The sequence below is a fragment of the Pogona vitticeps genome, chromosome 7 (assembly GCF_051106095.1).
Source record: "Pogona vitticeps strain Pit_001003342236 chromosome 7, PviZW2.1, whole genome shotgun sequence".
Taxonomy (NCBI): domain Eukaryota; kingdom Metazoa; phylum Chordata; class Lepidosauria; order Squamata; family Agamidae; genus Pogona; species Pogona vitticeps.
Genome location: NC_135789.1, coordinates 16,158,359 through 16,175,465, shown reverse-complemented (window position 1 = coordinate 16,175,465; position 17,107 = coordinate 16,158,359). Strand labels below are relative to the sequence as shown.

Below are 17,107 nucleotides of genomic sequence, written 5' to 3'. Positions count from 1 at the left end.
AGAACGGAGTGTTCATTTCTTGCTGATGGGCTGGGCATGTGATTTTTCAGTTCTTCATACACTGCCACCTGCCCACCTCACAGCATAGGATGATTTGTCGGGATTCCCACCAGGGAGAGATCTTGAGATGCAAGAAAATCTGGATTTATGAGGTTCCTTCCCCTTTCGGCACCGGCCTTGCCTTAAACCAGGGGTCGGCACTCTCCAGAGGCACCCGAGGGCAGGCAGTGGGTTTTATTAAAAAGGACAAAAATGTGGCGTGCTTGCTCCCTGGTCCACAGAGCTGGTCCATAAATCACCGGGCCTCGTCATCGTCAAGCGAGCGCTCTGCTGGCTTCCTACGACGAGAAGAAAAATGAATCCCGCCGGCCGTGGCTGGCTCGCCTGCTCTGCCGTTAAATTGCACCACCCTGAAATATGGAAAGGGGGGAGAGCGAATAATCCGTCTGTGTGGCACAGCGAAAAGAGGGTGCACAAGGAGAGAAACACGCAGTACGAGGCCGGCATAGCTGCACCATAACCATTGGCCGTTAATATAGTATAATTCGAGTGTGTGCCTTTCGACAAGATATCTAGGGAGGAAACCACGCTGGCCTTAAAAGAAACCCCCAGGTCCGTGTCATGATATGGGGTCAGTGGAGGAGACGTGGAATTCTCTGTGCATGGTTTCACGCTCAGGGGTTTGAGTATCTAGCTGCAGAACGAAGGGCCGGGAGTTTGAATCCTCCCCTGTGCTTCCTCGAGAGGGGCTGGACTAGATCATCCTTAGGGGTCCCTTCTAGCCCTGCTGTTCTAAGATGATTATTCACATCCTCCTTATTGCTCCTTATTGCAAGCCATGTCAGGAGTTACCCAGTAGTGGAAACACAGAGTATAAATACAGAACTGCTCGATAGCTTAGTGGGTTAGGTATCTGGCTGTGGGGCCAGAGGCTGAGAGTTCGATTCCAACCACATTGCCTCCTTGGGAGGGGCTGGACTGGATCCATTCTCACTCTGTGTTTCAAGATCACCATCACCATCATTATTATCACAGATCTGTCCTTCAGATGTGATGTTCCAGAAGGCGAGGGTCTCAGATTTCCTTTTAACAGCTAATTCATACAACTGTAGCACCAGGATCCAGCATAAAACCCACCGACAATTCCTTAATTCAGGGGGCTGAAATATTCATCCAGATGGAGGCATGTTAACCTTTCCAGCCGGCGGGATTCGTCCATGGCGCTGTCCGTGAAAGCAATGGGTTTCAAGCTTATTTTGGTTTCTTTCCAGCCTGGCAGTCAAGCAAGAAGGTGCTGGGTTCGGCGTTTGGGGAGAGCCCGGATCCGGCGGGACGGGGGCCCACCGACCAGGACACGGAAGGAAGCCACGATTTGCTGATGGAGAACCTCTTGGTGGAACATGACCCCGATTCGCTGACGCAGAACGAGCTTTTCCCCAAGGAAACAGATGAGGCCGTTGTTTCGGGGGATTCGAGGGAGTTCGCCAAAGAACCTTACGGGCCGTTACAGAAAGCCGGAACGGCGTTGATGGAAGAGGACGAACAGATGCAGCTGGTGACGGCTTTTCCCAGAGGGAAGGAAACTGGGGAGGAGGGACCGACTTCTCCCCAGAGGCCTCTTTTGGATGGAGGACGTCAAGACGGGTCTCCCAAACCACCCAGTGTCTCCCACCTGGACTTGGTCGTTGAGCTAGACCCGTTCCACGCGGTTGACCGCGCGTCAACGGAGCCCATGAAGAGCCACGATTCTGAGCAGGCGATGGCCACCAAAGAGACAAGAACTGTGGTCGTGACACCTTCAGTGGAGGAGTCTGAAGACCTCTCATCCGCTGAGGGGGTCACCCACCCTGTCTACCCCACTTGGGTGCCCGGGACCACCCATAGGTTGGCCCCCTATGAATCCATATCCCCTGACCCACCACAGCTTCCCTATACTCATCTCCCTATGGGGCAACCTTCCACCTCCACTGTAGCCAGCACCCCAACACCTCACAGAGGTCCCCCCGGGGCCACGACGAAGAACCCGCTCCCCACTGGCCTTCCCGAGCCCACCCAGAGGAGCATTTACACGGGCCTCAACGGACGCTACTTCCAGCAGATCGTGGAAGAGGATCCGGGCCTTGAGGGGGAGACCGAGGGCAGCACCGCCTTGCCCTCGGTGCGGCACAAGATGGCGGACAACTTCATCGAGACCTCGGTGGAGGCCCAGCCCAGCCCAGCCGCGGCGCTCCGAGGCGGCGTGAGCTACGCTCTCTCCAACGAAGTGGATGGCAAAGGTAAGTGGATCTGGAGGTGCCCCTTCTCTTCATTCTTTCCGTTTCATTTAATTCTTCTAATGGAACCTCTATTCTGATTCCAAGTTCACTCAAGGCAGTGAACCCTCGTTTGGGTTTTTCTTTTTTGTTTTAGAAGGACAGAAAGCCCCATTTTCCTCATCGTTTTAGGGTCTGACGAGAGGAAGTGGGTGGGAGAGCCTGCTTTGGGTCTCCGTGGGGTTCGACCTTGGTCGTCAGTGGGGCTGGGGGAGACATCCTGGCATCCTTTGGGGCTAAGCTCCTCCACAACCCCATGAACCCCAAAGGTCCCCGCTTCCCAAAAAAAAATGAAGACTCTTTCAGGGTCCCCGAACGCGGGCGCTTTTCAAGATAGCCTGAGAAGGAAGCCAATAATGCTTGTTAGACGTTAGCAGAATCCTCTGAATCCGGAGACTCCAGGCATGGGCCAAGCCTGCTCAGGTGGGCCAACCCAAGTTCCTTCCTCTTCCTCTTTGGGGTAGATTCAGGGTCAAGCCAGCTTAAACGAGAGCACCGCCTTTTGTTTTTTTAAAAAACAGACACCTTGGGGGGGGGGTGAATCGCAAAACCAATAATGCAGCCTAAATAGAGATACGCAATCTGTAAAAAAAAAAAAAAAAGTGCATACTGGTCATACATTTCTATAGAGGCAGTTTTTTTCCAGCACCGCCTGAAAATTCCCATGTTGAAGATTGTATGGTAGGCACCTGATAAGGGTTTGGGATGCCCAGGAGCATCCTCAGAGGGGTTGCCGTGGCAACAGCTTCCTCGTTGTGAACCTTTCCAAAGGCCCTCGATGCTGCTGACTCTGTGTGTCTGTGTGTGTGTATTTGTGTGTGTGTGTGTGTGTGTGAGAGAGAGAGAGAGGGGGGGTGGGGTGGGGGTGGGGGGGGTGATTACCGAAATAACCTCTGGGGTGGGGGGAAATCTATGATGGAGATGGGGATGATGAGATGTCCCCAAAATCATTCCGTGAGGAATTAGAACTGTTTCTGAGGAAAAATTTGGAGACCATGCCCGCCCATCTCACCAGGGCTGGGAGGTGGGAGATGGAAAGACCCCCCCCCAATGGGCTTAGTGAGGCTGTTCTTCAGCTGTGGATGATGGGGTAGATGGTGTTTACGAGAGAACCACCCTTGTTTTGTTTTTTTAAAAGGGACAGCCCGGTTGCATAGGCAGTGGGGCCGTGAGGTGGAACAAGGCCGGGGTAAAAGATTTGAGGGTTTATAATCCAAAACCAGGGAAATTTCATATCTCGAGTTCCCTATTTGGGTTCCACGCCTCAGAGAACTTCAGCATTGTTAATTCCTTGCATCTTCTTTCAGAGCTACCAGCGTCTGAGCACCGGAGCTACCCAGAAACCACGTTTTTATCTCCTTCACCCTTCTGGAGAGGCACACAGGGTGAAGGATACGACCATGAACACCCAGCATCCTCTGGGTTGGAAAACCAGGAGACCCAAACCCACTTCGGGCATCCTGAGGCTTCCTCTCCAACCGTGGCCAATGGGCTTCGGTGGCCTCCAGAGATGGCCACCACAACAGTAAGAGGTCTCACAGAGGGCCCCGGGGCTGCCAGCACCCGAGGAGACTACCCTCCAGGGGTGGCGCTGGTGAGGGACAACGGGGAGAGCTTCTCAGGCAACGGGGAGGTTATCCGGACAATCCCACACTCCTCCCTGGACAGCAAGAGGAGCGAAGGCCCCATGGACGAAGCGAGTGGGGAAGTTGGTGATGACTCCCGAGAAGATCACAACGCCCTGGTGAGCTTAGTCGAGGGGCTCCCGGGGCCTGATTTCGAGGCCCAGCAAAACGTGCCTGGTTCTGCCCAAGAAGGAACAGATTCAGACATTCTCCATGCCACCAGACCACAGAAGGAGATCAGGGTCCTTGACGTGGGAGGAGAAGACACCATCTTGAATCAGGACGGCTGGCATGTGGGGGAGCTCACTGAGCTGAGAGGGGAAGAGGCCTCCACTCTGTCCATGAAGAACATCTTTTCTCCAACACTGGATTTCGTTGACTCACCAGCGGCTCAGCTGTTGTTTGGGGAAAGTGAGCCATTGGTGACCCGTGGTGCCAGTCAAGATGGGGAGGTGGCCTCCAAGGGAAGCCTCCAGACAACACCAGGAAGCCCAGTAGATGTTTCCACCTTGACCGAGCCGCTGGGTGTTTCTGGGCAACAAGGGGGCTGGGAGGTGATCACAGAAAGCACAGATGGACACCTTGAAGCCGGCGTAGTCAACCAAAATCATCCTGGGGAACACCTGGTCCTCCAAACCAGCAGCATGATGGAAACAAGTCCCGTCCATCACTCTTCTGAAGGGGCCAGCTCTGGATCTCCCATCCATACCCTTTCCACCTGGCCTGTCCCTACTGAGGGGCAGAAAGACGCAACGCTGTGGGGCTCCCCAAAGATGGACCCAACCCCACGTCGATCAACACTGTCTCCAGACCAGCTACTTCCATTCCCAACCTCTCCACCTTCCCTCTTTCCAAGTGGAGAAGCCATCAGAGCTGTGGATGATGAGGAAAGCTACCTTCCCACCTCGCCGGGAGGGTTTCTCCCTCTTGAGCCCGACAGCGGGAGTGGGGAAGAGACCAGAAATCTGTCCACCATCAAAGGGGACGAGGGTCCGGTGTGGAACGAGGAAGCCAACATCAGCTTGATTGGTAAGTGGCTTGTTTCCATGAATTCTTGCTTCTTTCACTAAATTCTTTGCTTTGGTTCTCCTACCGATGAGATTTTGGGATGTGCACCAGGCTGCTCGTTGACGTCTGTTTTTGCCACCCACCTACTTTTGCAATCCAAGGCGGTCATCTCACTCTACCTGTAGATGATGAGGACCAACCCTACGGGACCAAACCTGCTGAGTCAAAAGGTGGTCTTTGACTTTGTTCCGAAGCCCGAGAATTCCCTCTATCTGCGGCTCGGAAATAATACACTAGATTTAACGCGTCAGCATTACAAATGTTCCTTTCACGGAGGTGAACGTAATCTTCTTCTCCTTTTTAAGTGACTTTCAACGTCACATTAAATCATTTAAAGTGTGGGGTTCACAATGCTGTTCTTTTGATCCATCTGTTGACTTGGCCTCCAGTTCCTGCAGAAGAAACCGTTTTTAACATCAACACTTTGACTTTGCTGCGTTATTTCCAACTTGCCTATACGCAAGATCAAGATGATGATGCACTGCTAGATAGCTCAGTGACGTGGGTCTCATGGAGCCAGAGGCTGGGAGTTCGAATCCTCCCTGGACTTTCTTGACCAGGGCTGGACTGGATGATCTCCCGGGTTCCTTCCGGCTCTGCAGTTCTAAGATTATTCTTATTATCCTTAGTTATTCCACCAACATCCCGGACTCCCTTTGATTTCTCCCGCTCTCCCACTCCAAGCTCTTTGAGGCATCTTCCGATTTAATATTTATTATCCTCTCGTGCGCACAGTAATAGCCGCCGTGCGTGCACTTCTGGCAGAGAGAGTTTCCCCGCCGGTGTTCTTTTGAAGTCTTCCGAGGAAAGAGCGGGCGAACAAATCGGACTTTTTGAGGCAAAAGAAAAAAGAAAAAAAACTCAGCCTGGTTAAAATTCAGCAGGGGAAGCTTTCTCACGGGGGAGCAGCAAATCCGCACAAGAAAAGCAAGGTCTCAAATCTGAGGCACCCAAACACAAAGAATCACCAGGCAGGAGACTCTGCCTTGGAGGGGGTCATTGTTTCTAATAATGTTAATTGCAGGCCGTCAAGTTAATTCCGACTTACGGAGACCCTTTTCAGAGTTTTCTAGGTACAGAGTATTCAGAAGTCATTTCCCCGTTACCTTCTTGTGGGCTGGCTCTTCCCCCAGGAAGCCCAGTGGGGGATTCGAACTCACCACCTCTGGCTCAGCTGCTGGAGACCTACACCCCTGAGCTTATCCAGCCGGATGTTCTAAGCCTCTTCAAAATCGGTCCGAAGCTTTGGATAGTTTAGCTTTAGCTCGACTTTTCTAGGACTTTCCCGCCTTGATGAATTGTATATACTGTATATTTTTTGGGAGGAGAGTCAAGGTCTCATTTTACTCAGGCGGCTCAGATTTCCAGTACTTGGACTTCAAAGGCCGTGGTCCATTATGGCTGTTCTCCTGCATTTGACAACACTCGTGTTTTGACATGCGGGTTTTCGCACGTCACTATTTTCCCATCCTGCAGATCCGTAAAGAATATTTAGGGCATATTTTGAAACAGTAACCCACTTCTAGAAAGTGTAACATTTGAATCAGAGGGGCCAAATTTAGTGTATCATCATCACTACCATTGTAGAACTTCAGAGCAGAAAGGGACTTTATGGATCATGAAGTCCAGCCCCTCTGGGGATTTGAACACCCAACCCCAGGCTCTGCAGCTGGAGACCTAAACTACTGAGCTATCCAGCAGTTCACATTTGTGGAGTAAAGACCCCCTGCAGGAGAATACACTGTCACCCCAAACATTTACTACCAGCTCCATGGACGATTTGGATTCATCCCCGTTGAGATGTTTTGGCGTGCTGAGATAATCTCAGTTCAGGAGGAGATCCCCCCCCCGCCAGATATTTGTTCCTTTCATAATTCAGATCCATGAGGACTAGAATCTTTTCTTAAAATCCTAGAGTCATACAAACAGACATAGCCCATTCTGAAGGTGGGAAGGCAGAGCTGACCTCACTCCGAATGGGCTTGGCGTTTTGTAAACCAAGAGGTCCAATCTGATGGGCGGCATCATCGCCATTTTCAAATAGTCCAGAATCTCTGCGGAGAAGCAAAACACAAACATGGAAACCGTTTCCAAAAAAGCAGTAGATTGTGAATGATAGTATAGAATTTTTTTGTCACGGTTGGCAAAAAAAACAACAACTTAAGACAAGAGGCATTTAAAAGAAAGGTGTTTGTCTCTCCAAGAACTTTAGGTTTGGCCTCCATGCATGGTTGGAAAAGGCAGCTGCCTGAAACTCCATTAGAGAACCACCATGGATGACAATCATCTTAGAACGGCAGAGCCAGAAGGGACCCCATAGGTCATCCTGTCCAGCCCCCGTCAAGGAGACCCAGTGGGGAATCGAAGTCCCAACCTCTAAACCCTTGAGCTATCCATCAGATCCTACCTACTCTTTCCAATGAGAGTCGAGGTCACACTCAAGAGAGGAGACCATTCTCTGCCCCAAATCCTGATGATTCTTTGCTGACCCATCATGAGGAATGAGCGCCAGTCCATCGACAGGGTCCAGAGAATAGCTTTGGCTTCGTGCCGTGAAACCGCCGCTCTTGTGCCCGTTGGTTTTGATCAGGGGGCAGCTGTTGTGTTTTTCACCGGCTGTGAAGTGGCCCTCTGAAGATCAAGGTGTGTTTGAAGGTGGTCCAGGCACAACTCCAGAAGTTGATAGCCCTCCTCGGATTTGTTGACGGGCCTGCTCCAGTGCAACCCCTCTCTCTCTCTCTGCCTCTTTGCGAGGCAGAGGAAATGCTTGACCCGTTTCTCCAGAGAATACGGTATTTTGAAGGAGATGCAGATCGCTAATTAGAAGAGGAAGGAATCCTCTCTTGGCTTCTAAATCAGCCTCCGCTGTATAGCATCCAACAGAAGTATTGGGGGTGGGGGGGAGAGAGAGAAGAGACAGACACCAGGAGAAGATCAATCAGTGCTCACAATTCCTGATTTACTTACTTAATTTCCAACCCGCCTTCGATCCCGCCGTTCCATTAGAAGCTACAATTATAAACGGCTGATTTAAATCGACACCCGGTTAAGAGGAAATGAACTGCCACGGGAACGAAGCCACCAAATGATCTTGGGAGCCAAGCAGAGAGTTCACCTGCTGAATGTAGATTTCTCCCCTGTCGCCGCTCTCTTCCATTGTTATAGGCTGAGGTTCCCGGCTCTCATGGTTTGCCAGAGAGGAGGAGAATAGTCCTTGGGTTTCATTAGAAGCTAAGGGGGTGACTGCACCACTTTTCGAGGGGGGTTAGGTGTTTTGGAGGCTTCAGTTCGATCATGAGAAGGAAAACCCAAATGAACAGCTTGGACAGGTTGAGGATCCCCTCAACCTGTATGTTTTCCATGGGCTACAAGATTCCTTGCACATGGGACATATTGACACACACATGCAGAGAGAGGAGATCAGCAGAGAGGGGTCTGAATCACAGAATGGGAGATGTGGATGGGAGACACACACACACACACACACACACACACACACACACACACACACACACACACACACACACACACACACACACACACACACACACCCCAAGGGCCAGCAAGCCCAACCCACTAAGACACTGCAAAGCCATCAGCTAAACCCTCCCTGCCAGATTGGACATCTAACCTTTGTTTTAAAACCTCCAGAGAAGGCTGCCTCTTTCTGAGGGACTCTGTCCCATTGTTGAGCAACCCTAATCCTTAGGAAGTTCTTCCTCGAGCTGGTTTGGAATCTGCTTTCTTAAAATCCGAATCCATTCAAGTTCCACCTTCTGGAATCGCAAAACCATCTCTCGGTCTTCTCTTCTCCAGGCCAAACATACTAAGATCCCTCTCCTGTTCGTTTTTGGGTCTTGGTTTCCATACCCTTCAACATTCTGGTCCACCTCTTCTGGACAGGTTCTACTTTGTCCTAACCCCAGACTGGGGTGCCCAGAACAGGAGACGCTTTCCAATGAAGTTTGACCACAGCAAAAAGCCGTGGTGCTGTTGATTCTCTTGATCTGGACACTGAATCTCTGTTGATGCAACCTTGGCCTAGTCTTACTGCTTCCACTTTGTTTTTCTCTCTAGCAGTTGAAACCAATCCGTGCGACAATGACCCGTGTTTGCACGGAGGGACCTGTGAATCCAGCGGGAACATCTCTACCTGTAACTGTCCACGAGGCTTCACAGGGGAGAACTGTGAAATAGGTGAGAGGGAGCTGGACGTGTGGAGAATCCGTCTGCAAGGTGCATCTCGAAATCAAAATTCTCGAAACTGAGATAGCCCATTCCGAATGAGGGCAGGGAAAAAGACCTCACTCTAAATGGGCTAGGAGTTAGGAGTGTGTATATTAGTCATCCTTCTGTATGGAAACAAGATATTGAGTGACTTGCTTCAATGGGGCCCAAAATAAGTCCATCCAGAAAAAAGGCATGGTGTATGAAAATAGAGAAAGGTTTTGCAATGGGAGGGAGAGAGCGAGAGAAAGAGAAGTCTTCAGAACTTCTGAAAAGAATCCAACAGCAAAGGTTAAAAAGAGAGAAGATTGAAAAGTGCTAATGCAACATGGAACCCTATGTGTGTTTACTCAGAATTGTATTGTATCCCATTGTATCCAATGGGGCTAACTCTCAGGAAAACATAGCTCAGATGGTGGCTTTAAAGAGACTTTTCATGGATGTGTCAACAGTGCTGAGATAGCCCATTCCGAACGAGGGCAGGGAGAACTGACCTCGCTCTGAATGGACTTGACTGAGTGACCCAATCAGAGGCAGCTGGGTGGTATCATCCTTCTCTGATTGGCCCGAATCCCGGGGGAAGAGGGGGGGAAGTGTTACAAATAGTTTCCGAAAAGTAATAGGTTGTAAATGATTAATTTTGGGTTCAACTTTGTGTATTTAAAAATTGGGAAGTTTCATTCTAAATGTCACAAATATTCCTCTTCTTCATTATACTGACATTCTGGGGCCAGTTTACAAGGTTTAAAATCTTCCTTTTAGCTTCCATTTCCCCCCTTTATCCCAAGTGCTCCCAAATCTCAGATACAATGACCCTCCTCCGCGTCCACCGAAAAACACAGATAGACTTTCTTCCTAACTTTACACTCATGTTGTGCCTTTTGGCACGTCTGACAGATCCCCCCAACTTGTGCCACCGCATCTGATGGCTGGATTGCAACACTGTTAATCCCCCACTTCGGATGCAGCCGGATGACACTTCCCAAAGCTCAGATAAGCCCCAAGGATCCAGCTCACGTCTTGCACTCCGCCCGCATTGAGCCCTGAATAATTTGCTCACCAGCTCCACTGCCCCCTTCGCCTATGCTTTCTCAGCCATACCTCCACTCAACTCCTCCATCAATCATATTTCTCAGTCCATCCATCCATCCATCCATCCATCCATCCATCCATCCATCCATCCATCCATCCATCCATCTGTCCATCCGTTTTAAAATAGTTAGGGCCATGGTTTGGTGGGCTTCAGACCCAACCATCCATTTTGGGGGGCACTGTTCTACAGCCTTTCCTAGGCAGGCTGACCAGAGACACAGAAATTATATTCAAGGAGCTGTGGTTTATCACAAAGAAAGGAAGGGTGGGTGAATGGATGGATGGATGGATGGACGGACGGACGGACGGACGGACGGACGGACGGACGGACGGACGGACGGACGGACGGACGGACGAACGAACGAACGAACGAACGAATGAATGAATGAATGAATGAATGGGGTCTCAGAAATTGACTGGGGAGGGAGGAAACTGGCCCAGGGGCTGTGTCCTTACTAGCCCAGAAATAAAGGATAATAAAGGAAATAAAGAAGAAGGTGTGTCGTTAGAACCTGACCTACCTTCTTAGAACCCATGAAGGGCACCTTGTATGTCGCTGGGAGGACCTAGAAGTCAGGCCAATCCTGAGCATCACGGGTGCAATTCCTCCCACCTCCCTTAAACAGGATTGGATCACCCGAGTGGGAATGCCAGCATCCACGGTCCAGCTGCTGTTCAGCTTGGACAAAGCCACCGGTTTGATTCCCCGCGTTGCTGGTTTGTTACCCGTCAGAGTCAGGAAAATCCCGGGTCCATGGGGTCGGCTTCTTCACAGCCACTTGGTTTGGGATTTGGGGGCGTGCTGCTCTGGGCTGTCTCAAAACGATCCTCCATTTCTCTCTCCCGGCAGATATCGATGACTGCTTATCTGGCCCGTGTCAGAACGGAGGCACCTGTATTGACGAGATCAACGCTTTCATCTGCCTGTGCCTGCCCAGCTATGGTGGGACCTTGTGCGAACGAGGTGAGAAGGGGTGCTCTCTGGGCAGGCTTTTGTGGTTGTGGAATAATTTTTTTGGTGGGGTCTCAAGGCAGGGCAGGGCAGGAACCCCAGAGAGGACTGGGCCTCTGCTCTGAGGCCCGATGTTGGTTTTCAAATCAGATTGAAAGGGAAGGGCTTTCATGATCCTTCCTGCTCTGGCAGTCCTGATCCCCCAGAGTGTAAAGTGCGGGGTGTTCCCCACTGATGGACATCAAGATAGCAACCCTGGGAACAATGAAATAATTGTGTGGCTGACCTTGTTTCCCAACTGGAGACAACTCGATCTGAACTGGGACCCTCGTCGCACGATGCAGGGGCATACACCACTGTGTATACTAGCATGAACATCTCCCCAAAATATGCTGGTGTTGCTGTAGCCCCTTTCTTAGGGTGGGGGGAGGGAGAGGGGTGAGCAAGTCTACTTCCTGCCTCTCACCAGAGGAAGTTCGCTTGACGTGGGAAGCTTCCCTGATGGCAGCCGGAGAGAATGAATCCTCTTAATCTAGTCCCCAAAGGACCCCGCTCTGGCTGCAGGGAACCAGCGATGCTTTGGAGTTAGTTAATCCCCCAGAGAAAAGAGTGTGATGGGGGACCCCCCACCTGCTGCATCCTATTAAGCGGAACAAAGCTCCAGTCTAACAGGGAGGCTGATCCACCCACCCTGAAATCAAAACAGGCCCAGGGGTTGGGGGTGGGAGGAACATAACCATCTTCTCTGGTGTCAGAGCTGAGCTTTCTCCCAGTAGCACATTCTGTGCTCCAAAGATCAAAGCGGTCTAAGGGGTATAAGGGAGAATCTCATTATTTCCTTCCAATGTTAATCCCACCCCGTTGGCTCCAGCGAGTTCTGCTCCAGAAGAGATGGAAGGGAGGGCCAGCTGAATGGATCGGGCCCTTTCTCTTGGGCACAGCCTCAGAGTGGATGCGGAAGGTCTTGCATGGATGCGTTACCCAAATGTTCACCCACTGGAAGTTTAAGAATTCATTGGGACCCACAAAAGAAAAATATCAACCAGGAATTTTCAAGTCTTAGGAGAGTCTTCACCTCCAGTGTGAGAGTGAGACAAGGAGGTCTTTTTTTTTCCTTTTAGAGAAACACCTACAAATGCCTGTCTCCTCTCTTTGGCCGCACAGCACATAGACCCAGACACAAAGGGACCACAGGAGGACGGGCAATTGCCCGAAAAGATGAGAACAACCTATCAGTGGCTTCTAATAATTGCTCATTCATGAAACACTCGGTAGGCACTCAAGAGTTTTGACTCTTGGTGTTGCTGGCGTTGTGGTGTTGTTTGTAGGGGAATTGTCCCTGCAAGCGCGCTAATTCCTTTTGAGGTGGGCAGAAAAGATCTTGACTTTTCGCTGACCAGAGAGAGAGTCATTGTTTATTTTAATAGTGAATGCTACACAAAGCATGGTCCCTGGCTCCCTCTAGTGGCTAATTCTGGTAATTATATCATAGAAATATTTTCAACCCATGAATCAGCAGATACTGATCCTGTGGATATGGGGTCCTACTGGATAGATGCAAGACAAACAATCATTGATATTCCAACAATCAGTTGATTCTTGTATAGGATTGTAAACTGTCACAAAAATGCAGATTGCATTAGAACAGGAGATATTTAGAGGTCATCTGGTTCAACCCTTCCTAGGCAGGAATCACCTGGCAGAATGTGATTTGTCAGTCCCAGCATTGAGCAGCTGTCAAGTGTTGATTTTTCTGATTCTTTCTGATATCATCTCGATTTCCCACCCCTTGATATTGGCCCTGCCCTCCGGGGCAAGGCGGGTCAAGCAGCCGCTCACCCGAGGGTCCACTCTGCTTCACCCTAGGCGAGTGGTAAAAGGTGTGGGGACCTTTAACGAGGCATCTGTTTATGTGTTTCCTTTTAGACACTGAAGGCTGCGACCACAACTGGCATAAATTCCAAGGCCATTGTTACCGGTACTTCGCCCACCGGCGGTCGTGGGAGGATGCGGAGCGAGACTGTCGCCGGCGGTCAGGTCACCTGACCAGCATCCATTCACGGGAGGAGCATAACTTCATCAGCAGTAAGTCAACGGGGCCTTCAAATTAAGCGCACGGGGCATCCTGAACAACGGATTTTGAACAAATGACACTTATTTTAATATCATTTGTCTTTTAAGCTGCTATTTCCTCCTTTCTGTCTCTCTTTAGTGTACCAATCTGGAAGTCTTCCTTGAATGTGCCACCAAATATATAAAGACTTATACAGTATATTTAAACTATAGAAAGTTTAAAAATTCATAGGATCCCTGTCTCTGCGGAATCGGTATCCGCAGTTTCACTTAACTGCAGCCTGAAAATATTAAAAACATTAAAGAAAAAAATAGAAACGCATCTTTTCACTAGGTATTTACCAGAACTGGCCACCAGAGAGAAACAGAGACCATCTTATGTATTCTTGTTGCTGAAGAATACATAGCATGGTCTCTGGCACCATCTAATGGCCAGTTTTGGGAATTCATGCAGAAAATACTTTTCTAGGTTTTTCTTTTACTATGTTATGTATAGTGTTCACTATTATCCATCGTTTCCAGCATCCGGGGTGGGGGGCTTGAACTCCCCCATGGATACAGAAGTCCTCCAATAAACATTTAAATATTGAAGTTGAAATATAACTTTTGGACTTGAAGTAGTTGGCTTTAACTGTTAGATTTTTCATTTTGGTGAAGAGTTCGGCTTTTCTGTTCAAATACCCCTTCCTATCCTTCTGTTCTTTGTGTGACAGGCATGCTTGGAAATATAAATTTGGAGAAGGAAACGGAGAACCCAGAGGGGAGGAGTGAGTCGGAGGGGAGGTGGTGGTGGGAAAAATAGGAAGAGATACGGGGGGAAGAAATTATAAATTTAAAATATCCTGCCTGCATCCCACCAACACGACTCTCCCATACAGGCTTTGGGCATGAGAATACATGGATCGGGCTTAACGACCGCATCGTGGAGCAGGATTTCCAGTGGACCGACAACACCGGACTGGTGAGTGTGCTTGAGAGACTCACTTGCCCTCAAATCCGGGTCGCTCCGTGGCAGAACAGCACAGAACACATCGTGGCTCGCCCAGGGGGTCTGTTCAGCTTCGCCCTAGGCGAGCGGCCAATATGCCTGTAAAAAATCATGCTCTCGCCCCAGGCGTCTTTCTCCTAACATGCCACCAAAACCAGTGCCACGGACCGGGGCCCGATGAGCTGCCGAGCCGAGAAAAATATAACCCCCCCCCCCCCCGGACGCAGTTTAGCTCCTCCAGAGTTTTGAAATTCACTGGCCCGTTTCTGCCATTTCGCTAGCAATACGAGAACTGGCGGGAGAACCAGCCGGATAATTTCTTTGCCGGGGGCGAAGACTGCGTGGTGCTGGTGTCGCACGAGACGGGGAAGTGGAACGACGTCCCGTGCAACTACAACCTGCCTTACGTCTGCAAAAAAGACACCGGTACGTAATCTTCGGAAGGAAAGAGATGTTAACTGAGGGGAGGGGGGAGGGAATCAGGGAATGTTTTGCTGGGCAGAGTTAAGGAGAAAGTTATAACCCTCGCGTGAGCCAGCAATGTGAGTTCTTCAAACTTTCTCGCTTCAGGAGAGCGTCTCGGGCCAATCCTGCGCAGTTTCCTTTGGAGATATAAGTCCAGCTCCCGCTCAAAATCTTGCTACCGCCCCATGGTGCTTGCTGCCTGAGGCCTCCTAGCCATGATCCCTGCACGCTAATGTGATCAAGAAGTCTTTGTTCTAATGAAATCAGTAGCAGGGATTCAGGAATGGGGCACAGTTTCTCACTTTATCCGTATTTATATCCACCGTAAAAGAAAAGGTTCATGAATGGTAGTCCATTGTCGGGTGGCAGATAAGCGCAAAACCCACCAGCCAGCTTGGCTAGTTGGAAAGACAAGAGCGGCTCCAACCGGCTGACCTCGGATGGGTTGGAGAAGTCGTGAATTTCTTGCCCATTGAGAATAACAGTGATCTTTGGTGCAACACAGACCACGCCATGGCTCGCCTAAGGCTCGGTTCAGCTTCGCCCTAGGCGAGCAGCACCTGCAAACCAAAGATGCCTCTTTAATACCTGTTCAGCCCTGGGTGTGAAAATCAGCATATTTACAAAGATCCCCGGTTCCTCCTGTTAATTTGCTTTAAAAGAGGCAACCCTTTCTTATCTGGAAAGTCACATTAGCTTCCAACTGTTCACAACAATCCCGGGGAGGAGTAAAAACATCAAAATACAACTTCCAGTTTGGGGGAGGCTCACAATCAGCTTAATAAAAGCTGTTAATTAAAAATGTAAATCCCCGCTCTCCCTCCCCTCCTCTCCCCAGGCCTTAGAGCATCTCGGTTCCACAAACTGGCCACGTTGCAGAGATGAGATTTGAAAAAAGCCATGAAACAGCGTGCAGTATTTTATGATGCTGGGCGGAGGAGGTGTTGTTTAAACAAGAAAGCGCCGAGGGGAGGGGGCCCCCCCTCTACCTCAAAAAAAATATCCCGCTGTGATTTCACGGGTATATCCTCAGGTTTTTTTTAAACACAGAGAACAGCAAGAAGGAAAAGAAAGGAGGGAAACCTTTCCCCTTCCACTTTGTGGCATGTATGAAGCAGGTTTGATGTCGGCAAACCAGGCCCCCAGCTCCATGCAAAGACTTGGGTGACTGCAAACCAGAGTCCATCTCTGTGGGAAGTCTCTCTGAGCTGCAAACTGGAACTCGGCTCTATGTAAAGATTATCTGAGTTGCAAACTGGAACTCGGCTCTATATCAAGATTGTCTGGGCTGTCAGCCTGAGCTTGGTTCGATTCAAAGATTCTTCTGAGCTGCAAAACGGAGGCCGGTTCCATGCAAAACATTCTGAGCTGCAAACCAGAACTTGGCTCTATGTAAATGTTTTCCGAGCTGCAAACCAGAGCCTGCCTCGACTCAAAAGACGTTCTGAGTTGCAAACCAGAACCCGTTTCCATGCAAAACCTTCTGTGCTGTCAAATGGAGCTCAGTTCTGAGCTGCAAACTGCAGCCAGGCTCCCCACGCCAGCTTTTTGAGCTGCAAATCAGAGTCTGGCCCTAAACCACATGTTTCTGAGCTGCCAACCCAAGCCCAGCCTCAAAGGTCTGACAGCTAGGGACAAAACCAGCAGACGTGGGTGAGACATGATTTTTTTTAAGCTTCCAGGCCTATTTCTTTCCTCTCTTCTCCTACAGTACTGTGCGGGCCTCCTCCCCCGGTGGAAAACGCCTTCCCCATTGGCAAAAAGAGAGAGAAATACAGCATCCACGCAACCGTCCGCTACCAGTGCGAGGAAGGCTTCCTGCAACGGCACTTGCCCACCATCAAGTGCCACGTCAACGGAACGTGGGACCGGCCCCGAATCCTCTGCACAAAATGTGAGTCGCCCAGCCGATGTGTATGTGATGCCCACCGATAATTCATTTTATACTGATTTAAGCAATAGTGAAGGCCATCCGCAGAGTCGGGGGACTCAGGGATTGCCAGCTGCAGAGGCCAGCCTCCATCCGTATGGGGTTTTGGTCCGAACTTTGAAGGATGCGTTTGGTGTCAGTTGCCAGTGCCAACCTCAAAGGAGAGGCAGTGAATCCATAGAAAGTCTTCTTCTGAACTTTGCAGGAAGGACTGACTCAACTCCGCAGGGGTTGCTCCTGTAATGTTCCGAATGACACCCGGAGCGGATTCACAACCCCAGTGAGCCACAAACGTCTTCAAATAAAATACTCTAGGGGGGATTGTTACATGGCTGGGGAAATGACCAGCAGACCACTAACACCCCTACTTCCCCT

At 50.1% G+C, this 17,107-nt stretch overlaps 1 protein-coding gene across 2 annotated transcripts in view; it reads left to right on the top strand.

The window, feature by feature from the left end:
* The window catches only part of NCAN (neurocan), a 44,723-nt gene that overhangs the window by 25,639 nt on the left and 1,977 nt on the right, over window positions 1–17,107 (top strand). For both annotated transcript variants that reach the window (XM_020814285.3, XM_020814287.3), the window contains exons 7-14: window positions 1,272–2,276; window positions 3,620–4,966; window positions 9,086–9,202; window positions 11,175–11,288; window positions 13,203–13,361; window positions 14,228–14,310; window positions 14,619–14,763; window positions 16,514–16,696. In XM_020814285.3, coding sequence (XP_020669944.3) covers window positions 1,272–2,276; window positions 3,620–4,966; window positions 9,086–9,202; window positions 11,175–11,288; window positions 13,203–13,361; window positions 14,228–14,310; window positions 14,619–14,763; window positions 16,514–16,696 — 3,153 coding nt within the window. The remainder of the gene's footprint in view (window positions 1–1,271; window positions 2,277–3,619; window positions 4,967–9,085; window positions 9,203–11,174; window positions 11,289–13,202; window positions 13,362–14,227; window positions 14,311–14,618; window positions 14,764–16,513; window positions 16,697–17,107) is intronic.